At 49.2% G+C, this 25,759-nt stretch overlaps 2 protein-coding genes and 1 long non-coding RNA gene across 9 annotated transcripts in view; 2 read left to right on the plus strand and 1 right to left on the minus strand.

Annotated features, from left to right (window-relative positions):
- FKBP15 (FKBP prolyl isomerase family member 15) overlaps nt 1–12,162 on the plus strand; it is a 58,317-nt gene extending 46,155 nt beyond the window's left edge. For 3 of the 4 annotated variants that reach the window (XM_058694471.1, XM_058694469.1, XM_058694472.1), the window contains 8 exons: nt 2,434–2,570; nt 4,510–4,665; nt 5,224–5,376; nt 6,347–6,469; nt 7,064–7,171; nt 7,455–8,125; nt 8,959–9,055; nt 11,542–12,162. In XM_058694471.1, the coding sequence (XP_058550454.1) occupies nt 2,434–2,570; nt 4,510–4,665; nt 5,224–5,376; nt 6,347–6,469; nt 7,064–7,171; nt 7,455–8,125; nt 8,959–9,055; nt 11,542–11,619 (1,523 nt within the window). In that variant the 3' untranslated portion in view covers nt 11,620–12,162. The remainder of the gene's footprint in view (nt 1–2,433; nt 2,571–4,509; nt 4,666–5,223; nt 5,377–6,346; nt 6,470–7,063; nt 7,172–7,454; nt 8,126–8,958; nt 9,056–11,541) is intronic. The other variant, XM_058694470.1, reaches the window with a different exon arrangement.
- Nucleotides 8,740–23,284, minus strand: SLC31A2 (solute carrier family 31 member 2). Of its 4 annotated transcripts, XR_009251471.1 has the most exons (5): nt 23,152–23,284; nt 19,433–19,499; nt 16,727–16,916; nt 13,712–13,967; nt 8,740–8,963 (listed from the first exon to the last, which is right to left on the minus strand). XR_009251471.1 is itself a non-coding variant. In XM_058694477.1 (4 exons), exons 2-4 carry the CDS (start codon nt 19,497–19,499, stop codon nt 13,793–13,795), a joined length of 432 nt encoding a protein of 143 aa, XP_058550460.1. In that variant the 5' UTR covers nt 23,152–23,284; the 3' UTR covers nt 12,987–13,792. The 4 variants fall into 4 exon arrangements, 3 of the variants coding, with proteins under 3 accessions (XP_058550460.1, XP_058550461.1, XP_058550462.1); XM_058694477.1 differs by lacking the exon at nt 8,740–8,963 and having other exon boundaries at nt 12,987–13,967; XM_058694478.1 differs by lacking the exons at nt 8,740–8,963; nt 23,152–23,284 and adding an exon at nt 22,433–22,788 and having other exon boundaries at nt 12,987–13,967.
- LOC131491475 (uncharacterized) lies at nt 9,066–11,300 on the plus strand. Its single transcript, XR_009251472.1, has 2 exons — nt 9,066–10,067; nt 10,306–11,300. It is a non-coding gene; the product is annotated as an uncharacterized LOC131491475 (long non-coding RNA).
- Nucleotides 23,285–25,759: the final 2,475 nt, after the last annotated feature.

Here is a 25,759-nt window from a genome sequence, read left to right on the forward strand (position 1 = left end):
CAGAACAGCACGTGACTCTTGATCTCAGGGTCGTGAGTTCAAGCCTCACGCTGGGGGTAGAGTTTACTTAATAAATAATAATAATAACAATTATTATTATTATTATTATTATTATTATTATAAAAAGGAATTCAACCGTGTCCTTCCTCCCCATCCATTTGTCATGACGCTCATGAACTTTGCTTGGGAGGGACTGAGGCAAAAATGAAAGTAGGCCTGTATCAACCTACACGATTGCTTGACATAAAGGACAACTAAAGAATGGACTACCCGTCTGGATGGACCAGCCGCCACTCTTCTACTTTGTTTGGGCCGGTGTTGCCTTCATTTCCTTTGAGTTAATGGGTTCCTCTAACTCGTGACTCATTGGAAGTTTAAGGAAGAAATGCTTCCTGTGGCGGTTGCCTTCTTTTTAGAGGGTGGACTCCAGCCCTTCAGTCTGGCTCTCCAGCTTGGCCTACTTCCTCTTATGTTGCTCCGTTCATCTTGGCTCTGGACATCCTAACCAGCCTGCTGCAGCTTCAGCCCATCCTGTGGTTCTTGTCTTGTTCTTCCTCCATGCTCTTCCCTGGACTTGGTGTGTCTGCTGTCACCAATGTTTGCCTCTAATTCTCCAGAATTCATTCTTTCAGAAACTTTCTTGGTTTTTTTTCCTACAACATTTGATTTCCTTTAAAATCCTTTACCTCTAAGTACGTTATTCTGACATTATCAGAGTTAGCCTTAGATCAGCACGATTTACATGTCCGTGTTCCCTCCTAGAATACAAGCCTCTGGAGGACAAGGATGGTGTCTTGCTCATCTTCGCTAAGTCCTTTTCTCCAAGTTAGTGTTAGTTCAATGCCTGGCACAAAGGTGCTGCTCAAGACACGGGGCCTTGAATAGAAGATTTGGGAAGCCCAGAGTGCTTCATGCACCTGATTCATGCACCTTGGTGTATAGGAACAAATGTGGAAGGCACAGATGGGACTGGAGGTGGGGCATAGCTGGAGCAGCAGCAGAACTGGGAAGAAGCAAAGTTTGCTTGCCTGAAAAGAGCTAAAAACACTGATGTCAGTCATTGGAGTGATACCTTGAAGATATACCCTTTCCCTTTTAGAGTGTCCCCTGGGTGCATCTGAGGGACAGTCTTAGATTTGAATGTTGTACAGATGTCTTCTTTTCTGCTTTGGTGATGCCCTAGGACGATTACTTCTAAAGCGCCATAAGGGTCTCAAAAGTTTTCCCAACAAATGTAACTTTGAGGTGTTACCTTTTTTTTTTTTTTTTTAAATTTTTTTCTTTTTATTAATGTTTTTTATTTATTTTTGGGACAGACAGAGACAGAGCATGAACGGGGGAGGGGCAGAGAGAGAGGGAGACACAGAATTGGAAACAGGCTCCAGGCTCCGAGCCATCAGCCCAGAGCCTGACGCGGGGCTCGAACTCACGGACCGCGAGATCGTGACCTGGCTGAAGTCGGACGCTTAACCGACTGCGCCACACAGGCGCCCGAGGTGTTACCTTTTTAAGAAATATTACAAATAGCTTTATTTGAGCATTTATTTGATGTTTTATGTTTTATTATTTTTTTTAAAGAGAGAGATAGTGTGAGCTGGTCGGGAGGGTGGGGGGGGGAGAGAGATTGAGAGAGAGAGAGAGAGAGAGAGAGAGAGAATGAATGAATCTTAAGCAGGTTCCACACTTAGCACAGAACCCAACACAAGGCTCCATCCATGACCCTAGGATCATGACCTGAGCTGAAATCAAGAGACTGAATGAGCCACCCAGCCGCCCCTGTTTGATTTTTTTTTTTTTATGTTTATTTATTTTTGAAAGAGAGAGAGAGGCAGTCTGCAAGTGGGTGAGGGGCAGAGAGAGAGGGAGACAACAGAATCCAGACGGAAGCAGGCTCCAGGCTCTGGGCGGTCAGCACAGAGTCTGATATGGGGCTCAAACCCATCAACTGTGAGATCATGACCTGAGCCAAAATCGATCGCTTAACTGACTGAGCCACCCAGGTACCCCCCTGTTTGGTGCTTTAAAAGCAAACTCTTGGTAGAATGTCCCAACTACCAAGAAGGTTGGGAGTATCTTACCAGGCAGTGAGACAGGGCCTGGACTAAAGCTAAATAAAGATCAGTTCAGTGTGTGGAGCCGATGACTGAAAGAGGATTGTGGCAGTGATACATGTCTCCAGTGGTTTCGGACTGCTTCAAATGTTTCCTTTCAATTTTGTAGAGAAGGTGACACACACAGAGAAATGAGCATGGGTCGGTGAGGGTGTTGGTTCGTGACCTGATACACCTTTTGCTGGTCAGTGAGTTGGTGCCAAAGGGAGTGAGAGGAAGGCGCTCACGTGGTTGAATTGGGAGACCTTGGGGTGCGGTTTGGAGGAGCGGCTGGGATGCCCCTGGTTGTGTGGCTAGTAGTCTCTTTGTCGTTATATCCCAGAGCTCCAGGAAACCTCTGAGCAAGCACAGTCCAAATTCAAAAGTGAAAAGCAAAGCCGGAGACAACTGGAGCTCAAGGTGACCTCCCTGGAGGAGGAGCTGGCAGATCTTCGAGCTGAGAAAGATTCTCTGGAAAAGGTGAGTTCTACAACTAAAGTTTCTCTGTTGGACCCAGGTGGCCAGGATCAGCTTTTAAATTTTTTTTTTTTTTTTAACGTTTATTTATTTTTGAGACAGGGAGAGACAGAGCATGAACAGGGGAGGGTCAGAGAGAGGGAGACACAGAATATGAAGCAGGCTCCAGGCTCTGAGCTGTCAGCACAGAGCCCGACACGGGGCTAGAACTCATGGACCGCAAGATCATGACCTGAGCCGAAGTTGGCTGCCTAACCGACTGAGCCACCCAGGCGCCCCAGGATCAGCTTTTAATAAACATTTTTATTTTCCTTTAAATGTTAACAGTAGCATGTGTTCATTGTAACAAATACAAATAAGACAGAAAAGTATAAAATCAAAAATAAAATTTATCTTGTTTTCCTCTCCAATCTCCAGCGTTAGAGGTAACAACTGTAAACAACGCATGATTATCCGTGCAGGTTGTTTTCTGTGTGTATAAAACATATGTACACCTGCACTTACGCATACATATATGTACACGGATCATTTTTTAACGATAAGATAATTATGCTTAATGCTTTTTTTTTTTTTTTTTTAACATCCTGGACATTGTACTACTAAGAATGAGAACTTTCTCATTCCATTTAACTACAGCATAGTAGTCTAGTCTACTGTGAGGTTATACCATAATTTATTTATTCATCTGTTGATGGATATTTATATTTCTGTTTTTTCACAATTTCAGGCATTGCTGCTGTAGACATCCTTGTATTATATATTTATTTTTTGTGAATTTATTTGAGCATTTCCATAACCTTGATTGCTTGGATTAGAATTGCTAGATCACAGGAAATGCTACACATCTAAAGTTTTAAAATGCACATTGCCAGATTATTTTCAAAGAAGGGTATGCTGGCTTACATTTCCAGCATTGTGGAAGCCCGTTTCTCTATATTCTTTCCACCTCGGCTTATGTCAGTTTTTCTAATATTCATAGTCTGATAGGTGCGGTATGCTGTCTTGTTTTAACATGTATTTTTGTTAGTAGTAAAGCTTTCATATATTTAATACCTATTTGTATTTCTTCTGTAAATTTTCTTTTTAATGTCCTTTGCTCTCTTTTCCTGTTGTAATATTAGTTTGATTTATAAACATTACTGAGGGTGTTCATCCTTTGTCACTCAGAGATGTTACAAATATTATTTAGTATTTGTAGTATCTTTTGTTGTGTTAAAATTTTAAGGTCAGCCTAAACTAGCCCCATTGAACAAAATGGGAACATTCCTGGTTTTTTCCTCTGTTCTGGAACAGTTTAAATATGAAAAGAACAAACTGTTTCTGACATTTCTATAAAACTCTTTAGTAAGGGCTTTGTGGCCTGGTTCCTTTTTAGGGGATAAATCTTGGTTTTCATTTTCAGTTTCTTCTGATTTTACCAGTTTTTTTTTTTTTTTAACCTAATTCCTTCTGATTTTTGGGGGGGCTGTTTTAGTTTTTCATTGTTACAGATACCACTACAGTGACCACCCTTGTAACACAGTTTTTGTGGGCATGATTTATTGCTTCCTTAAGATAAATGGTAATTTGTGAGATTCCTGGGTGTGTATATTTTGAAATTCCTTTCACAGGACTGCTAAATTGCCATCCAAAGAGAGAATACCTATTTATTTTCCTACTAGCAGGTATGAAAGTGTCCACTTCCCTATGCTCTTACACTGTTAAGATATTTACCATCTCTTAATAGAATTGTAGATAAAACCATTCTTGTTTTCCTTTCTTCTTGTCACAATTTTTCTCGTCCAGTAGCTGAGAATGTTAAATATAGAAGGAAAATTAAATTTAACGTTGAATTGTTTCCAGAAGGACCCAGCAGGGTCCAAAGCTACCACCAATATCACCACCTTCTGCATTGATCCTCGGTCAAACAGCCAGAGCTGACGATGGTTCTCTTATTCCTAAGAACCTCTCTGAAAGGAAAAAGAAGTCTGCTCAAGAGCGCTGTCGGGCCGAGGAGGAGATCGATGAAATCCGTAAGTCCTACCAGGAGGAACTGGACAAGCTTCGGCAGCTCTTGAAAAAGGCTCGGGTGTCCACAGACCAAGCAGCTGCAGAGCAGGTAACGGGAAACTGACGCACTTGGAAATAGGCCTTCAGGTACATGATCATCCTTGGAAAAAAGGGATTTACTTGGGTAAATCAGGCGGGGAAGCCCGGGAGAGTGGCAGGGCACACCTGGATCTCTAGTCCATTTGACAGAGACCTTTCTCCTTGTAAGTTCATAAATTCATATTTGTGCGTCTAACTGTTGAGTGAATTGGTGCCCTCAGTTTGGTCACCTCTGGGAACTTTGACAAAACTGTTTCTTCTGAACCTGTAAGGTTTAGGGCCCAGATTCTGAAAAGTGTGATCACGTCACGGTCCTGTCCTCTCGCAACCTTGCTGGGCAGTCACACCTTTATCTGGTTGGAGTAGTTTTTAGACTCCCGACAGCCAATGACATCTGTGTCCCTACGTTTACAAAGTACATTTACTTTGAAAGTAATCAAGGTCTTTCAAATAGTTGTGTTCCTATGAAGTCTGGGCTGTTAGCTTATTCTTTTTGCCTAATGAAAGATGGGCTTCCCTAGCTGTGACGGCTCTCGCCCGGGATGCGGTCATTCCATTCTCCTGGCAGCTGTCTCTCGTACAGGCTGAGCTGCAGACCCAGTGGGAAGCAAAATGTGAACACCTGTTGGCCTCTGCCAAGGATGAACACCTGCTGCAGTACCAGGAAGTGTGTGCGCAGAGAGACGCCAGCCAGCAGGAGCTGCTCCGCCTTCAGGAAAAGGTAGGTGTTTCTCCTGGGCCAGACAGCTTGGCACGTTTAATGTGACGTGAACACGTGGAGTCTCGTAAATTCTTTTGAACCTAAAAGATGTTACCAGCTCGAAAACCAAAACCAAACCACACTTGCTCAATTCTCCGGTCTGTCAGTAGTCTTACTGATTTGGGATGACAGGTCTGTGACCTCGGAGAGAAAAGGCAGCACTAGTGTTCTGGAAGGTGTTTAATTCCATTATTTGGTCATTTATGACGCAAATCTTTACTGAGTGCCAGTTGGACTCCAGATACCGTTAGGGAAAGGGCTTACAAAGGACTCTGCCCTCGAGAACCTCACAGTCAAGAAAGGGAGACAGACACAGATCAGCACTGAGTGCTGTGAGGCGCAGAAGAGGAAGTGCCTAAGGGAGCAGAGCCAAGAAGGACAAGTGGCCTCGGGAAGGTGAAGAAGGCGGCAGAACACCCTGGGCGGAAGCACACAGATGGGATGGGGCGTGGGTATGGTAGACTCATTGGCACGAAAATGACAGAGCTAGAAGATGGGTAGGGTCTTGGTATGAAAGTCCCCACGTCTGGAGGTCACTGTCCACCCTTACAGTATCTAGTTGAAAATCTTGGACGCACAGGTGATGAAGGCAGTCTTGCAGGTGAATAGGCTTCTTCTAATGACTGGTGTTTATATGTCTGTGTCCCTGGACTTACATCCCCCCTTTTCTCATCATGCTCTTGACCTGGTTAGAACAGTGCGAGTGGCCTTACTGGGGAAGCAGAGACGAAATTGTGAGTTGAGGCTGAGTGATGAGGAAATAGAATGCCCTGAGTCAGCAGGCCTGGGGTGGGCGGGGCGTATGGACACCAGCAGACCTTCCTGAGGTTAACACTGATGCTTAGGATGGTTCTGGTCCTCCTGGGTGTCCTGACTTGGATCTGGCAGTGCAGGCTCCCGAGGCCATGGCCACGGTCTGGTTGTTTTGCAGTGTCTAGCCCTCCAGGCCCAGGTCACAGCCCTGACAGAGCAAAATGAACAGCACACCAAAGACCTGGAGAACAAGTCCCACATGTCTGGGGTTGCAGCTGCTGCCACTGACCCCTCAGAGAAGGTGAGTATTTCGAAGAAGCAGCCCAGGTCGTATCAGGGGATTGATGAGCGTAGCAGGCATTCAGAAAGAATGTGGCCAATGTGTTGTGTTGATAGCTTTATTTTCTGCCTTTAGTGATAGACCACTTGTTTGACTTAAGTAAAAATTAACCCCTTGGAGCCCGTCACTTTGGTGGCAAAGCCCAGAGGGCCCTATCCTGAGGTTTTGACAGATAAGGGAAGTGCCTCTAATTCACAAGAGTGAGGAGCGTGCCCAGCATCTGGTACCACTAATCCTCATAGCCCACGGCAGCTCCGGTGGTGGCCATGGTGGGAAGAAGCAGCAATAAATGCTGTTTAAGCAGCTGTGGGCACACGTGTCACAGCTCGCCTGTCCCTGGTAGCCCTTCCATCCAACACGGTTCCTTATTTAACATCGTCCTCCACAGTGACAGCCTTCGGCGTCTCAGTTCGTGACCAGCTGTGTTGTCTGATCGGTTCCAGGAGGCTTCATTTCAGCCCTCCAAACGCCTCTCTAGAGCTGACACGCGTCCCTTGATCACTCCATTCTGGCAGCATACAAGTTTTGTTTCGCTCTCCTCATGTCTTCACACAGGTCAAGAAGATCATGAACCAGGTGTTCCAGTCCTTACGGGGAGAGTTCGAGCTGGAGGAATCTTACAATGGCAGGGCTGTTCTGGGGACCATCATGAATACCATCAAGGTGTGGCCGGCTGTTGATTGTTTCACTGAAGCGGGTATCTTGTTGCTTAAGTACCTTCCAAGGGATCATAAATTTCAAAGGTATTCCAGACTGTTCATCAATAATTAGGATAATTGGAGTGACTTTTATCTGGATACCTAAGGGCAGCCTCCTGTGAGAGGAAGAGGCAAAGTCAGTTGAGCTGCATGAGTAGTTGTGTAAACAGGGACCAGGGACGGAAGTGATAGGAATGCCTGCTGTTTTCCTCTTAGCGGTCCTCTCCTCCTCCTTGGCTTTTGAACAGATGGTGACTCTTCAGCTGTTAAACCAACACGAGCAAGACAGGGGACAGAGCAGCAGTGAAGAAGAGGAGGAGGAGAAAGAAGAGCGGCCTCGGCAACCTTCATTCTCAGGCAGTGCTGGACCGCCTCCAGCGCCCCTGAGCAGGGAGATGCAGGGGTCCCCCTCACTGTCACCGGAGCAGGCAGTCCAGGAGGCTGTCCCCCCGCCTCCTCGGGTCCTCCCCACTCCCCAGGAAGAGGTACAGGGAAGGGAAGGGGAGCCCTCAGAAGCAGAGGCGCTCTCAGAGATAGAAGAGGGGTCCCTCTCACCTGAACTGACTTGTGGCCCCTCCCAGAGAGCTCTGGGGCCTCCGACTTCCATTCCCCCTCTGCCTCCGGGCCCCGTACTTGTGGACTCTGAGTGCGAGGAGACACTTGCCAGCCCATTGGAAAATCCCTGTGTTGAGGAGCCAGAAAGCACTGCGAGACTGTCCCTGACTTCACACCTCTTGAAGGGGGACCCACTAGCCTCGGGGTCCGAGAGTCCAGGAGAAGAGCCTCAGCCTCCAGAGCTCAAGAAAGACGAGGATGTTGCTGGCTCCGCTGTTCCCTATAGGGAGCCAGGGGGTGCAGAGGCGGGTTCTCCAGCTGTTGGAGCAGCAGGCGGACCCAACCGCTGTTCTCAGCACACCAGGTATGTCTGCCTCAGCAGGGTTTCCAGAACAAGGCGGCTGCACGTGGAGGTTGCCGCTGGTTTTTCTAGGGCTGATAACGCATCCTCAGAGGTGGACTGTCTGATTCACTTATTCATTCAGTCATGTAATGTGAGAGGCTCTGTGGTTGGCACTGTGATAGGGTGGTAGGCAAGGCAGATTTGGTTCTTGAGTTAAGGAGCTTATAGTCTAGTGGGGAAGACAGACAAATATTTATGTATTATAAAAGTATGATAAGTGCTTAAAAAAAGAAATTCTCTATTATTATAATAGAGAATAAAGGGGGAATTATTCTACTTTAGATAGAGAGGTTAGGGAAGGATTCTGAGAATGCAGTCTTTAAACTGGGACCTAAAGAATGGAAAGGAGCCTTCAATGCCAGGAGTGGGAGGAAGAGACTGCAGAAAGCAGGAACAGCACGTGTAAGGGCCCTGTGGTAGAAAGGGACATGACACAATCAAGGAACTAAAGAAGGCACAGTAAGTAGGAGAGTGGTGTTAACCTGAGATTGGAGAATGAAGTAGGGACCGAGTCATGTGAGATTTTGTATCACTCTTAGAAGTTTGGACTTTACCATGAAAAGCTACTAAAGGGATTTAAGCAAAAAAGTGACACGGCCTGATATATTCGTTTTAAAAGATCACGCTGGCTGTAGGTTATGAAGGGAGTAGGAGCGCCAGAGGCTAGCATGGAGGCGGGAGGAGTTCCTGGGTGGTCATCACAGCTGTTGAATTCTTTCCTCGTGTGGGCGCCGTGGGCTGGAACAGGAACAGCAACATTGTCTGTGACTTGATTTTCTTGACTTTTCCTTCAGTCTCCCTGGGGATGAAGAAGATGAACTGTTTAAAGGGGCAACTCTGAAAGTTTCAAGGCCCAAAGCACAGCCTGACGAGGAGGATGAAGATGAGGTGGTAAGGAAATCCCAGACCCTGCCGAGTTCTCCTGCCACTACCTGGGGGCCCTTCCCCGCTGGCCCTGAGAAGAGGACCGGAGTCTGTGGGTGGCCCACACCCTGGGCTCTGTGTGCAGCGCCCTGTGGGAGCAGGCTTGGGGCTGGGAGGGGGCAGCTCTGTAAGCAGAGGGGGGATGGGCAGATACCACTTCACTCCTGAAAAAGGATCACGATCTCTGTCCATGTGGGAATGGTTTCTACTGTCAGTGAAGGAAGTTGCGCCGCTCAGTCCTGCATTGAAACGCTACAGCCTCAGGTTCCCTCAGGTCTGCTCAGAGACCATGTGCATTATACAACCTGAAGGGACTTGGAAGGTCTTGTCTTGCATCCTTATTCATAGACAGAGAAACTGAGGCTCCAAAAGGTGGTTTACCCAAAGCCACAGAGGGAATTAGTGGCAGAGCTGGGCTCCTCCTGAACTGGGCACCTGTTTCTGAGCCTTTCTGCTTCCCCAGCCTGCTTTCCAAGCTGCTGTCTTGTTTTGTCACCACAACACCCAGGGTAGAAAACAGCCTCGCTCTACAGAGCTCCAGGGTGGCGGCCGGAAGCAGCTTGCCCGTGCAGCCTGTCCCCACTCCGCAACGCCAGGCTGTCACTAGGACATTCAGCTGCTCTGATGGGAATGTCACTAGAGGAGGTGTGGATGGAGAACACACACCAGCCTCAGGCTCAGCCTGTCCCAAGGACAGAAACGTGCGGTGACTGGGGGCACATTTTCTCCCCTCACATGTCAGCCAGAGTGGGCTTTGCCTTTGGCCAGAACCAGTGGGTGTGGCAGAGCAAGGAGCTGGCTTGCATCTACCAAAACCTTTCCCTCCTGCCTGTGCCCCTGCGGGACACGCACCATTTCCTCCTGTTAGCCTTCAACAATTACATTTCCGTTCAGGAATTCTGCATATGAATTCTGCACTTGAAAATAAGAACGAAAAACCAATTGAGTATCCCAAGTGGCTGCCCTAAATAGTTGGAGTGTTTAATTAGCAGTATATTATTATTATTATTTTTTTTTTCAACGTTTTTTATTTATTTTTGGGACAGAGAGAGACAGAGCATGAACGGGGGAGGGGCAGAGAGAGAGGGAGACACAGAATCGGAAACAGGCTCCAGGCTCCGAGCCATCAGCCCAGAGCCTGACGCGGGGCTCGAACTCACGGACCGCGAGATCGTGACCTGGCTGAAGTCGGATGCTTAACCGACTGCGCCACCCAGGCGCCCCTAGCAGTATATTATTGGTATTACTATGAATACTACCAAGTTAATTCCTATTTCCGGGGTACTCTGAAAACCTCACAGACATTCTCATTGAATACGCTACTAATCCAGTGAGGTAGGCACTTTTATCCTGTTCTATAGGAAAGAGGACTGAGGCTCAGCAAGTTTAAATAACATGCTCAGGGTTATCATGCTGGTAAATGGAGAGCTGGAATAGAACAGAAGCAGTGAGCCACATTTTTATTCACTACTGTCAGAGCGTAGAGATCACCTAGCTGATGCCCAGCGAGAGGCACAAGGTCTGTTAGTTGGTGGTGGAGATGGGATCAGCCCAGGCACCCTTGACCACATCATGCTGCCTTCTGTTTGGCCGGCCCTGTGAAGACTGACCCTGGGCCAGGGTAGCTCAGAGCAGGAAGTATCTTAGTAGGGGGTGGTCTGTGCGTGCCTTTCTCCGGCGTCAATCCCTGCTGCCCCCATGGGACCTGGTCCCCACCAAGCCAGAAGAAAAGGCCAGGAGCTCAAGTCATGAAAAGTAGGGGAATTTCCTCCATAGCCCGTTAATCCCCCTTTTCCTACTACCCGGGTGGAGGAAGCGAGGGAAGGGCCAGTGAGATCAAGGATGCGGGGGCCGTGGCCCTGTGTTCCTGGGCTTTCTTCATCTCTTGGCTTCTCCACTTGGTAATGTGGCCAAGCCGCTGAACTCAACTCTCTCTCAAATGGCGGGGTCACATCTAGAACCAGACAGGCCACCATGGGCCACAGCAATGTTTTTTCGGATGGAGCTGTATTCTTTCCAGCCTCCCTTCATCTTCCTTCATCTTCTCTCTCCCCTTAGGGCTGCTCTGCTTCTCTCTTTCTTCCTCCTGCTCCCATCTCTCCCCTATCGACCCTGCTTTTCCCACACGAAATGTGTAAGTCACTGCATGAGAAGAAACCTGTCAAATCGATACATGTGTTTCACAAATAAATGACCAAATTAGCCAAACAAAGTTGGTCTTCTTGTGTCTGTGTTGGAAGATCGCCTCCCTTCTCTGCCTGCTTGTCTCAGCTTTATCTGGAAGCCCAGGTTTGATGGCCTCGGGGTTAGTCCTTTCAGTAAAACCGTAACCAACACCCTCCTTTCCAACCTGGAGCCGGGAACGGGTGTCAGTTCACTTCCCCTCACACAGGCGGAAAGGCCGTGTGGTGCAGGGACAAGTGAGGACTGACTACTCTTTCCTGTTTTGGCAGAGCTTGAAGGGACGCCCGCCCCCGACACCCCTTTTTGGAGATGATGACGATGATGATGACATTGACTGGCTGGGATGAAGCCCCAGGAAACCGGTGCAAAGGTTTCTCTACCGCCCCTTCCCTAAGCGCGATTTTGCACAGCCAGCCCTGGGTCTAGACGAGCCACAGGGGGAGGTGAAGGTGAGCGTTCTGAGGACAGCGGTGCAGATATCCGAGTTCCCCAGCTTCTGAGCGCCCCGCCCGGCTGGTCCGAGAGGAGCGTGAGCCTGTCTTCACAACGTTGGGGTCCCGCCTCAGTGTCCCGTTGGGAGGAAAGGCTGGTGGGTAGCCTCCAGCCAGTCACCTACAAGAGTCCCGTCCTCTTGTGAGCTTTTTAGTCTCTTCACTAACTCAGACTGATCTGCCTCCCGATGCTCAACCGTGCACCAGCAACAGAACCTGTCGCCTCGGGTGAGGTCTCCCTGGTGGAACCCAGGGTGGATTACACTGTCTAAACCCCGGTTTGGTTAACAGCCTTCCCTGCAGTCCTGGGACATGTATCTTTTCTCTGCCTTAAATCTGATACAAGAGGTCAATGAATATTTGAAATTAACAAAACTCAAATAAATGTCTGCAATGGAACTTGACACAAGCTCTTGGGGAGAAATCGAATTTGGTGCTAAGGCAGGCCGTGCTCCTCTCTGGGAACCTCAGGGTAAGAGTTGTAACAGACCTGGGTTGGTTAACATGCACAAAAGCATTAAGACATACTCCCTGGGTACCCCAGAACTCAGGCTTTCAAGGAATGTCCCCATTCGTCCCAGCCGTTGAAGGCTTGGGGCATCGTGGTTATCTGAGAACCCGTCATTTCGTTCGCTTGATCTGGCACACTCAGTCTTGCACCCTAGGAAGCCGTGGACAGAAGGTGGGAGGGTCCAAACGCTGCATTATCATTCATCATGGCACCTGAGGGACTGATTCTCCTCCCCCCCTTTTTTTAAGTTAATTTATTTTGAGAGGGGGAGGGAAGGCGGGGTGGAGAGAGAGGGAGAAAGAATCCCAAGTAGCCTCTACACTCAGTGCAGAGCCCGGTGTGGGGCTTGATCTCACGACTGACATCATGACCTGAGCCAAACTTAAGAATCAGATGCTTAACCACCTGAGCCACCCAGGCATCCCTGATTCTTCTCTTTGAGAGCAGCTTCCTTTCCCTGTGGACTCAGGGCCAGGGCAAATGCTGAGAAGAGTAGTGAGAAAATATACGTGGTCATTTTACGTCTTCCAAAGACCATGCAACCAGTCTTCAAAAAGAATAATTTTAACAAAAACGTTCCCTGGTTTAAAATGTTTGTAAGATAGGCTCCTGAATTCCCATGGCCTGACACCATCCTTTGTGAAGACGGATCTTTTGTGAGCTTGTCTGCCATAAGTGGGGCTGGGCAACAGAACTACCATTGACTCAGCTCTGTTGTTGAGTGCTTTATACAGACTGTCTCATCTCCATGGCCCTTGCAGAAGACACTGTTACCCCATTTTATAGAGACTGAGGCTTCGAGGTAAATTAATTTGTTCAAGGTCACATAGCTATGAAGCAAGAGGACAAGAATTCAGATCCTGGCCAGCCTATTCTAGAGCCTGGACTCTGGTCCACCATGGTGGCGACCATCACTGCATTGAGGGAAGAGGGCAGTGGTGCTTGTAAGAAATACAGGCTCCTGGGCCCCATCCCAGATCTCCTGGAACAGAATCTCTGGACTGTTATGGTAAAATACAAAGCACGGACTTTTCAGTCCCCACAGTCTACATACAGTCAGCCTCGTGCCACTGGGCATCATGTGGTCCTAGCCAGTTACTCTCTTAGCCTCCCCCTCATCTGTGCTGATGAGCGGATTCGGGCCAGGCTGCCTGGCCCTGCCTCCTAGCTCTGCCACTCACAGTGCTCAGCTTCCTCTTTTCTGAGACGGACAGATTTCCTACCTTGTTGTGAAGGTTAAATTAGTTAATACTGTAAAGTGCTTAGGACACTGGCATGTACAAAGCTAGGTGTCTGTTAAATTTTTAAAAATTCAGGTTAGTGAAGGTGCTACCTTTTGTGACTTGGCCCTGAAGAATGTCCACATGCTTAGTCTACCTAGCTTCTCTAGAGCATAGATTTTCTAAAAGCCTTCTGTGCTGTTCAGGCCCCACACACCTTTAGAGGCTGTATCAAACCAAAGAGGTTGCCGGTCACCCATGGAAGTGCTCATCTCAGCAGTGCCCAGGGGAGGGAGCCTTAGCCGCTCAGCACGGATAACTGGATACGTTGAGGCTGCATCAGCGAGACCGCACTGGACACTGGAAACCTTCCATCCGTCATGACACAGAACAGCCTTCCAGTTTCCTGCTGAGGCGCGGAGGTTGTGCTGGTCAATATTGAAGGTGGCACATACTTTCTGTTGCTGTTGTCACTGTAAATTAAAGAGGGGGGTTTGATGTATTTTTGCTTCTGGCCTAGGGAGAGAAGGTGCTTTGCAGTCTGTGTGACAAACCGTTGTTTTTCTCACGGCACAGCCCCCAGTCAGTATTTGGTGTGTGAGCATAAGAATGACTGTCGGCTCGGCTAAGGTTGTGGGGTGTCTGCCTGAGTGCGTGGCGTTTCAGGGCTGGCTTCCCTGAGCACAGAGTTGTCTTCATAGCAGGTGCACAGACTCAGTCTCAGCTCCTGCTGAGTTATAAGGTGGGGGGGGGGCGGCTTGTGCTTGCTGTCTCAGTGAGGAGAAACACAAGAATGGTCACACGTCATTTAAAATATATATATTTATTAAAATGTATATTTCTTTTTTAATCCCCAAAGCTTAAGACCGTCTTCCATCTAGCCCGTGAGGTACTTGAACGCAGACATTACAGTATACAGCAGTGATTTTCCCTCCCTGGGTCTCTTATTTCCTTTTTCTGTAACGTGAACTATCTGGAGAGTTCCATCTAAGTCTACAAATGTAATGCTTTGGTTTGATTGCTTATTGTGTCTTCGGTCAGCAACCCCCATGGCTTACCCAGTATTTCAAGTGAATGAAATCATGTTTCCCCACCAGATGATTATGGCTGAGCAGGAAGTAATAAATAGAGAACGTTAAGTATTGAATATTCAGTGCAGTTCTCCGTTCTGCATAAAAGAAGGATCCGGATCAAAGGAGGCATTGGAGCCATGGAAAGTGCCCCAGACACCTCAAGCCCTTAGACTGTCTTCCTCCCTCAGGCAGTGCTGTCTGATGGGAGAAGCTCCCTATCCAGAGGATAAGTCCAGCTCCTCTGCCTTTAATCTGCTGTCACTCACTCTGCCCACAAGAAAGAGAAACAGTTCCCAGCAGAAGTTGCTGTCCATCATGAATAACATGAAGTCATTTCATTAAAAATTTTGTCTCGTATTAATGTGCAAAATTGCCAACCAGGGGTTCAATGGGGAAAATGAAAAATCTTAGTTTGTTCTCATGATCCACAGCAGGGGACAATCTTTATGTGTCCCAAAGGCAGAAAAGTGAGAAAAAGGAGCCAGTGTGGTCTCCATCCCTCAGACAGAAGAGGTCAGGAAGGCCAGTGGAAGATGCTCCTCTACATAAGGCACAAATCACGAGAGCAGAAGGTATCCAGCTTCCATGACCTTCGTCACCCAGAACCCATCTCCCTGTCTTGAAGATCTTTGGAAATTCTTAATTTTTGAGTCACAGAAATAAATCATCATGGGTTCAGCAACCCTGTCCCCAGGTTCTGGTCTCTCCACTCTCCCTCGGGCCACAGAAGCCTTACTAAGGCACAAAATGACCGTGCCCGGGCCCTGTGCATGATGGCTGAGGACAGAGGTAGCTGCGGTGGCCTCCAAACTCCAGGCAGCAAGTGCCGGCTTCAGCCGAAAGTCTCCAAGAGCTGGGAGCGAGGAGAGGAACCGCCATCAGAAGAAACGGGAGACATGGGGCTGGAATTTCAATGTCTGGAAGAGGGGGCCCAGCTCTCTCTAGCCCTCGGTGCCCGCAGAGCCCTCACCAGCTAAACCATGCTGAGAAGTGGGTAGGCTAGGTAGTATCCTACAGCAGAGCCAAGGATCACGCCGAAGAAAATCCAGGTGTTGTAGGACATGACAGCCAGCATCATGAAGTAGCCTATGACCACCTGAACGACATGGATTAGAGACTGGCCAAAGTGACAGAAAAACCACCTAGATGAAAAGGAGAGCCATGTTAATGTTGGTAATGAGCTGGAAGCTAGGAGCTGGTGTCAGGAAGCAGAAAGAGCAGCTGAGTTACAGGACCAGCTTATTTGTAATTTGTATGCTTCACCCAGAAGAGATTTCTTTTCAAAGAGCTCTATGAGAAACCACTGACGGGACAGGGCCTTGTACAACGAGCCTTGGATAATCACTTCTTTACTACATTTAGCTCTGAGCTTCCTGGCATCCTAGGCAAAAGGGAAAATGAGACATGTATTCTGTCATGTCTGATAAAGGATAATACAAACTCATCAATCAGTAAAGCAGATTTTTTTTTTCCTTCTGAATCTACTGTGGGAGGCAATACTACAATGGAAAGAACATGGGCTTTGGTGGCAGATCAGCTCCTGGCTCTGCCACTTAACACAAATAACTTAACCTCTCTGAACTGAAATTTCCTCATCAGGGAAACAGGAATAAGAATGCCTCCCTTGCAGGGTGGGTGTGTATAGTAGAGACGCCCGTGTAAGGAGCAGGCAGGCTCCTGACGCACGGCTGGAGCTGGAGAGAGGGCAGAACTGGGACCCTACGGGACTGCCTTATCAGACTGGGATGGGGAGGAGGGGGAGGAGGGAGGAGGGGGCTCCCTGACCCAGATGGATCCACTGCCGACAGCAATTCTTACTACTTGTGTAGGGACGGCTGCAGATTCCATCCTGGGTTTGGAAACCTTAGTGACCTAAGAAACTGCTGAGATTTGGAAGGGGGCCGGGTGGACACCCGTATTGCTAGGCAGAGGCCTGCACAGAGTTCTGAAGGTCTGAGCCTCCCAAGTGGCTGTTCACAGCTCTGGCCTGGGCATCAGGTGTCCTCACTACTTACTCACGGTAAGCACTTCGGCAAGTTTTGTTCCTTGGGCCTCGATTTGCTTTCTGTGAAGTGGGGCTAATGCCCTGTGGGCCCAGCCTCTCTCTCAGGGTGACTGTGAGTAGTACTCTGCCGTTCCCCACACACTGTGCCTGTTACCTGAGGCGGGCTCTGCTGACCGGGGCCGAGTCTGAGGCTGAAGAATCCTGGTCTGTCTCCTCAGTGAGCTGCTGGCTGGAGAGGACGGACACACTCACTACAGCCTGGTGGAGCAGCTTGGCTTTGCCAACCTTGATGCTTTCGTACAACACGGCCAGGAACAGGACCACCAGCACGGAAAGGGCCATGCCTGTCAAACGAAGCCGAGTTGCAGAGACCGGGCCGGGCAAGCCGTGGTCGCCTTCTGGCAGCTTCCCCTGGGGCCTGGGATAGGAGGCAGGAGACCACCTCCACCCATTCCCTCTGAATCCATCCCATCCGCCTCTCTCGCATCTTCTCCCCCTGCCGTGGGCTCAGAACTTCACTGTCTCTTTCCCTCTCTTTGGCCTATCGGGGTATGGCTTTGAGGTCAGGAAGAGAAGCCCTCTGGGAAAGGTAGGGTCCTAGGGTGAAGAAAACACATGCCACCGCCCCCAGCTGCTCCCCCTGCAGGGGTCACAAGTCTCTGTCAAGACTGCTTTTTTTTTTTTTCTTTTTTTGAGAGAAGGCACAAGCAGGGGAGGGGCAGAGAGCGAATCCCAAGCAGGCTCCGCGCCCAGCACAGAGCACAATGTGGGACTCTATCTCACGACCTCAAGATCACCGCCTGAGCTGAAATCACGAGTCAGACACTCAACAGGCTGAGCCATCCAGGCGTCCCCTGTCATGACTTCTTGTTAAGGGAAGAGCATGTACAGTGAGGTTCCATTTATGAGTATGTACATAGAAAAGTCTGGAAGAAGGGAGATTCAGCAAAGGAGTCATAATCATCTTAGCAAATTAGGATGTAAGAGATTTATTTTAGAGAGAATGAGCGGGGGAGGGGCAAAGGGAGTGGGGGAGAGAGAATCCCAAGCAGGCTCCATGCTCAGTGCAGAGCCCGACATGGAGCTCGATCTCATGACCCTGGGATCATGACCTGAGCCGAAATCAAGAGTCAGACACTCAACCGACTGAGCCACCCAGGCACCCCAGGATATAAGAGAGTTTTATTTTCTTCTCACCTAACTTCCCAAAGTTTCTACTGTGTTTATTGCTTGTATAATAGTGGGGGGGGGGGGGGGGGGAACCAGTAAGTTATTTTATGGAAAACATTAAGTGCTTACTAGGGCTGCTGTGTAAAATTAGCTGCTAATTGCTACTTTGGTTTTACAAGACAAGAGGAGGGATACTAAATGGTCCAGCTATAGTTATTTTATTGGGCTCCCAGGAGGAAATCATCTACAAAAGATGCAGGTTATTTAAAATATAAAATTACATGTAATTACATGCATATGGTACAAATTCAACTGGTGCAAAAGGGTATACAGTGAAAGGTTAGTCTTCCTCCCAGCCCAGTCCCTAAAACCCCAGTCGTCTCCCTGGAGCGTTTTCCTCCATAGCTTTCCAGGGATCCTCGCTGTCAATATAAGCCTTTGTCTGAACGACAGCATCCTGTCTGTGCATATTCTTCTGCATCTGACGTCGCCATCCAAGTACACCTTGTACAGAGGTTCCCCTTAGTTCACACAGATCTGCCTTATTTCTGGGGTTTCATAGTGTCTGTGATAGAGTCTATTTTCCAAAGACGGCCACCTCACCCTATCCCTGCCAACGTGCTCTGCTTATAATGTCAGCATCCTGCCATCAAGTGGTGGGGTCCATGCCCCCCACCCTTTAGGCTGAGAAGACCTTTGTGACTTCCTCACCCAATATAGGTGGAAGTGAGGTTCTGTGACTTCCAAGGCTGGGTCTTAAAAATCCCATGCACTTCCACCTCGTTCTCTTGACACACTCGCTCCTTGGAACCCAGCTGCCCTGCCACAGGAAACCGGGGGGCCATAGGAGACGCCACACGGAGGGCTTCGGCCAACAACCTCCGCTGAGGTCCTCGCTGACAGCCAGCAGCGAGCGGTCGACTGAAACATGAGGAGGTCTTCAGGAGGACTCCAGTCCCAGCCACTGTCTGACTGCACCTGCCTGAGAGGCTTTGAGGGGGACCGCCTGGCAGAGCACAGTCGACTCAGAGCCTTGAGAAGGGGTACTACCGACTGGGATCCCCGGCATGGTAACCTGCTGAAGGCATGATCGTGATTTATTTGATCGACGCCTGCAAGGACGGGCATGTGGGCCACTTTCATTCTACTTTTAAAATGCAGTTATTGAAGCTGAACCAGAACTCCATCGTGAATTCGGGCCCAGCTCTGCCTTTTCAAGTCAAAGCCCTATCCTTCTCTTGTAAACTGGTGTCTCGTCTGAAGCCCAGCCAGCAGCGGCTGCTCTGGGTTTCTGAACTGACGCTGGGCATGCTATGAAGGAGGTGCTAGGAGACAAGACACCTCGATCTACTTCTGGCTCTGAGGGTTTACTCGCTGTGTGACCCTGGATGAGTCTCTTTCCCTCTCTGGGCTTCAGTTCCTTCTCTTGTAGTAGAGGCAAAAGCTGTATCCTTGGCCTCTCTCTGGGCCTTTGTGACAGTGAGATAACGGTGCCTTTTGGGATCTGAAAAGCAGTGCTTGCAAATGGAATTATAAATGCAAAGTTCCTGCTCAATGTTAATGTAAGAGGAGTCAGGCCCTTACATTTAAGCCCACTTAAATGTCCACAGAGCATAAAGAGAACCCAGGCTGTCCACTGCCTAGAGCTACCAGGCTTTCCAAGCTACAAGCCTAGCTTCTCAATTCTTACCTGCAGGACTGTGGACACTCCAAAAATCAAACAGAAGCACCACCTCATCGGAGAAAATGAAATGCATCTGAAAGAGAAAGGAATCTGCATTACAGGGGGCTTAGGGCAGTGGAAGTCATGGCCCCTAATGCTCTCCAGCAGCCTCCCCTAAAGGCCCAGAGGAGCGAGGTCACTGGTCTTAAGTGCAGGAAGGGGCATTAGCTGTCCCCAGGACCAACTTGAGGCCAGGCCGGGCAGGGACGCACCCGAGGCCCCACAGCAGGTGCACAGCAGAGCTATCATGGAGCTGGTCCTGCTCCAGGTGGAAGTGAGGTGTGGGGACTACCACACAGGTCGGTGTTGTCAGGTCTCGCTGACATGTCCCCTCTGTGCCCTCCAAACCCAGTGGGGAAGCACCGGACTGTGGAACGGCTGCCTCTCTTACCCTGGGCCCTAGCCATTCTGTTCCAGCCATGTGTATCCTGGAGGGGCCAATGCCGCCGTCTCCACGCTGTGCTCCACATCCGTCTGCTCATTTTACATTAAACATTTGGTGACCCCATTCTGTGCCCAGCATTCTGGACAAAGGTTAACATCTCTGCCCTCGATGAGCTCTCCACCTCGCAGAAAGAAGGAAGGCAGAAGCACAGACCACGCAGCCGCCATCCGAGTGCCCTTCTCAAAGAGCGCCTTGCCCATCCTGTGTCGGCGGGGGGCATCAAGGGTTCTTTATACATAATCTCCGTTCACAACAGCCCTGTGCGTGACAGGGACATTTAGGCCCATCTCATGGAAAGGAAACTTGGGTAAACTAGCCTCAGAGGAGTTAAGTAATCTGCTGAAGGTGCCAAGGCTAGGAAGTTGGCAGAGCTGAGATTCTAAGCCGGGTCTAGTTGGATGCCAAGCCAGGATTCCAGGATGCTATGCTCCCCTCGATCGCCAAGAAAGGAGGACAAGAAGGGAGCCAGGTGGCGATTCTCAATACCCACACCAGGCTTAATGACTGTGTCCGGCAACATTAAAGCCGGAGGGATCAATATTAGTCCACCGTCTCAGGGAAAGGAAGGTCCTCTCTCATCACTGGGTAAGTAGGACCTCAGTCCTCAGCAGCGGCTCTGCAAATACCGTCAGGGCTCCGCCAGCTAAGGGGACCCTGGCTGAGTGGGATCAGATGACAGAAGCTTTGCCTTCTAAGGCAAGTATTAGAATCCCCAAATGTCAGAGCTAGAGTGTCCTTAGAGAGTTTCTTTTATTGTGATATAATTAACATGTAACTCTATATTAGTTTCAGGTGTACAACATGATTCACTATTTGTATATATTGTGAAATGATCAGCTAGTAAGACTAGCTTAACATCCATTACTGCTCAGTTACAGATTTTCTTCTTGTGATGAGAATTTTTAAGATCTTGTATTTTTAAGAGCAACTCTTAAATATACAATACAGTAGTATTAACTATAGTCACCATGCTGGGCATCACTTTTTTTTTCTCTCAAAGGGTTTTTTTTCTTAGTCCCCTGGCTTTCAACTCCGTTTTGTTTTGTTCTGTTTTTGGTGTGTGTGTGTGTGTGTGTGTGTGTGTGTGTGTGTGTGTGTGTTGCCAGGGATCATTGGCAAATAAAATCTTCCTTGTAACTCCACCATATAAAACCCGGGGTTCTGAGTGAGGAGGGGAGAGAGGTCCGAGCTCTGCAGAAACTCAGTGTGAAAAACACTGATCTGGTCCCACTTGGCCCCTCTCTACCTCCATCTCATTCCCAGATGGGGAAAATGAGTCCCAGCAGGGGAAGGGATTTGCCCAAGACCACATAAGAGGAAAAGGGAAACCTAGGAATCATATAAAAATCATGTTGAAGAATTCTGAGATAAAAATAGCTTTTTATACCCCTAATGGGAAAGGGGTACCTGCTTAATGTAAAAAGCTGAAACAGTACCAAAAAGAAAGTATAAATCATTTTGAGTCCTACCAGCCAGACATCCCTTGTTAAGATTTCAAAAGCATATACGTTGACTTGGCAAAATGTTCACAAAAGATGGACATATGAAAACAAACAAGCACCAATCGTCCTGTGAGACTCCATTTACACTGGAGTTACACTCATTCAGCTTCAACAGAAGCCTTGGGCACCATCTCTGCGTTGGGAGCAGAGGGGGTATTGCACCATATGCCCCCTCTCTGGGTTCACTTAATAAAGCGGTTGGCATGACTGGAATGTCCCCAACGGCTAGTTAATCAGAGAAGTTCCCTAACTGGCTTCCTTCTATCATCCTTGGGCCTGGGCCAGCGCTCTCAGGAGCCTCAAACAACTTTTGCTGTGGACTTGAACACCCACAGAGCAATAAATGTAATTCAGCTGACAAACATTGATTTTCGTTTTGCTAGGGATGCAGATGCTGCAGATACGGAGACAAACGAGACAAGTCCTTGGCCCTCACAGAACTAACCATCCATCAGGGGAGAGGGAAGGGAAGAGATCATTACAACAGGTGTATGTAGTTCAGTGCAAGGGAGGCACAGAGGATGCTTCCTGGGGGTGCTGGGGATTAAGCCCCCTGGGGAGGTACCTAACCCAGCCAGGAAGACAGATGGCTTGGACATCTGAAGCAGGGGGTGGCGCGGGGGGGGGGGGTTGCGCAGGAGGCAGCCAGGGGGAAGACGGAGTTTAGTATGTTCTAAGCTGGAAGTGCCCGGAGAGTGGTTCCACCTACTGGGGAGTGAAGAATCGGGGGAAGACAAAGCCTCGCCTACCCTTGCCTTTTCAACTGGAGAACAAGACTCAAATCAGCAATACTCTGAGTTGGGGCTGCATTTTTCAGTGAAACAGGGCCCTGTGGTCAGATATGCATGAGGCAGCGCCCTACCCTCGTTTCCCCACTTGGGTGGAATCTCAGCCTCCAGACCCCACGTCTAACTTATCTGTGCCTTATTCAGGGCCCCACCCTGAGCAGGGAGAGGCTGTGGTGAAGAAGAGAGCAATCATGGACTTGTTTTCTTTACGTTCTCATCTGCGGTTACTTACACTTTGAGAAGCGCTCTCTCATTTATAAACCCAAGAGTTCAGGGGGGAGCTTATGTCCCCGTCCTGTGCTGCCCGTCTCTTCCCCTCTATTTCCCCTTTTAGAAACCCAGTAGGAGGTAGGGGGTGAGCCTTCGACTAAGTGACCAGTGTTGGCTTCCTGTATCCTCAATTCTATGACATTCTTCGTGGGATGTATTACGATTTCTTCGAAGACCAAAGAGTCTGACAAGCTGTCATTCTCTCCCAGGTGAACTCCACCTAAAAAAAATAGTCTGAAATGCCACTTCCTACCCAAATGTAGGCAAGATGGAAAGTACCTGGGTCTGGGGTTTTTTTCCCCCCAGAGATTCAGACCACAGGCTAGCCGCGACAGAGAGCCCCCCCCCCCCCCCCGGGCGTGTTCTCGGTGCGTGAAGTGCACCGGGCCTTAGCTCCTGATGGGGGCCTTCTCGTAATCTCCGCCAAGTCACTGCCCCCAGGGCAGGGAACCCTCGGCCAAGTCCGTCTTCACCCGCCGTGCCTCCACCGCTCGTCCGGTCGGGCCGGACTGACTCCCAGCGGGAGGCACAAATAAGAGAAAACCCCAAAGCAAAGCCACCGCCAGCTCCGCCTCCCGCGTCCCCCCAAGGCTCGCTCCCGGCCAAGGGGCGACGGGCACTCGAGGGTCCCGCCCGGGCCACCCGCCCCGCGTCGTCGCTGTCGGCGGAGCCTGCACTCACCTTTGAGGTGAGCGTGCCGAGCGGGCGCTGGAGCTGCTGCTGCTCGCTCGGGGCTCCCAGCTCCGAGTCCGTCCAGCCGCCGCCGCCGCGATCGCGACCCGGGCGGCGCGGTCACATGTCGGGGTGAGGCGGGCGCGCGGGTGCCTGGGAGTTGTGGTCCCCACGTGAGGCCTCACTCCGGGCGGCCTGGGGCGCACCCACGGGTCCCCGAGCCGGCGGCGCGCCAGCTGGAGTCGCCAGCGCAGCGGGGGCTCCGTCCTGCGCACCGTTTGGCTCCTTACCCAGTTTTGCACTTGACCTGTCTTTGCAATTATCATTTAAAAAGTTTATTGCTCTTCTAATAACGCGAGCAAAGCTTTACACGAGTGAAAAATTATAAAGTCCATTCTATGGGCAAAATAGCAACAAATCAGGAGTAAATTAAATTATGCCCTCGGCTTTTAAATGTGGCTGTTCTTTTTCTATCTTTTCCAATCTGATAAGCAAAAAAGCAACACACAGTTTTAATTTTAACTTGTATTTCTTTGATTACTAGGGTGGTAAACTTTTTTCTTATTGGTATCTCTGTTTGTGTATTGTCTGCCCGTTTTATCCATCCAATTTTTCGAGGGGCAGGGAATTTTCTGGGGGATGAGTGACCTTTAACAGTATTTCATTTTTTTAATGTTTATTTATTTTTAAGAGAGAGAGAGTGCAAGTGGGGGAGGTGTAGAGAGAGAGAGGGAGACACAGAATCCAAAGCAGGCTCCAGGTTCTGAGCTGTCAGCACAGAGCCTGACGCAGGGCTCAAACCCATCAACCATGAGATCATGACCTGAGCTGAAGTCAGACGCTTAAACTAACTGAGCCACCCAGGCGCCCTCATTTTTAAATACACAGTTGTCCAGTGGGAAAAAGGAAACCTCAGAGAAATCTTACCAGAGACAGTAATAGTAGAGGACTTGAGCCTGGAGTGTGACCTCAGTTCAAATCCTGAGCCAGCAAGTATTGGCTTTGGGACCTCAGGCAAAAGGTATTGGGTTTCTGAGCCTCAGTTTCCTGGTCAATAAAATGAAAATAATGACAGAATCTATGTCATAGGGATGTTCTAAGGCTTAAATGAAGCCTCGTGTATTAAATTTTCAGTACAGAACCTGGTTATGGGAGCTTGCTCAATAAATGGTAGCCCTTGTCGTCATTAGCACAGATATTTCTGGAGAGGAAGCAGATCGCCAAAGGTCAAGACACTTGCTCAGGGTCAGGCAGTTTGTAAGAGCCTCAGTCTGAAGGATAGTGGGGGTTAGAGGGGCGTCAGGGATCAGGTCAGCCTCAGGGAAAGAATATGGGACTGACATCATGAGGGGGTCTGGGAGGGAGCCCTGCTGAGGGGAATGCTCTGGTCCATGGAGGAAGCTCATGGATATTCTTGAAGCATCTGGGTCGCAAGAGCTTGGGAGGGATTTGGAGATTTGGGTGTAATTTTTCACCTCCCTGGGCCTCACCTGGGAAACAGGAGTAAGAAGACTTGACCTTCACGCAAGCAGGCTCTCTCATGCGTTCCCTTAGCCCACACCTCCATCCCCCCGTAGAAGAACTGACAACACAGCTTTATTCATTTGCCTGTTTTTGTTGGCTTTGTCACAATCCGGTGACCTTCACACTTAGTTCTAACTTCCTCATGTGTGTTATGGCTATAACACTCTAGCCCTGAAGTTCTAAAGTGCCCCTTTTCTTTCTGAGCCACCAGAGACTCCCCTCCTCCAGTCCCCGGGCAGAGAATCTGGTGCCAACCACAGAATCCCAGCTCGTAAGATCCCACCGCAGCCAGTCAAGCCTTGGTCCGCAGCCAAGAGATCGTTTCTGGATTCTGTATTTTGACAGTCCTCTCCTCCTGAGGAACAACAAAGATTCTGCCCTTGTCTTTTCCAGCACATACCTAGAGCCCCCAGACAGAATCCTCAGTCAGGAAAGATGACGCTGCCTCAGATGTCGCAGAGATCTGCGAGGGGCCCCTCCAACGGCGGCACTCAGCTCATGTGTGGTCAGTTGGTGGAGGGGAAATCTAACCAGTCATCTCTCCTTCTGACACTCAGTAGAGGAACTTGAGGCCTCGCGAGAAAACTGCGTGCATAAAATGTTACTCCTGCAGCATATCTGGCCTCACTGTGCAGGTAAGGCTGTGGGACCCCAAGGGTGCTACCCTCCATCTCTGGGCCCCAGTGAGGGGCGGAATGGATGACCTTTAACTTCCCCTTCACATGCCGACGATCTGCGGTTAGAAGTGAGCGTGAGGTTGGAAGCCTCGCTTTATGACTAGGACTTTTTTGTAAAGTAGGCACCACACTCAGTGTGTGGCTTGAACTCACAACCCAGAGATCAAGAGGTGAATGCTCTGCCGACTGAGCCAGCCAGGCACCCCTGTGGCTAGGACTTTTGTATGTTTTCCATGTTGCTGCATTCAACTAGCCTCCTCTGTTCTCCCCAAACCCTGTTATTTTATGTTTATGCCGTGACTAGCCTTATGTATCTGCCATGTGCGACACAGGAAGAGTAGGACATTCGAGGTTGGCCAGTGTGGCGACAGAACATGTGTGCACATGCGTGTGTGTGTGTGTGTGTGTGTGTGTGT

This window comes from Neofelis nebulosa, chromosome 12 (assembly GCF_028018385.1).
Source record: "Neofelis nebulosa isolate mNeoNeb1 chromosome 12, mNeoNeb1.pri, whole genome shotgun sequence".
Classification (NCBI taxonomy): Eukaryota; Metazoa; Chordata; class Mammalia; order Carnivora; family Felidae; genus Neofelis; species Neofelis nebulosa.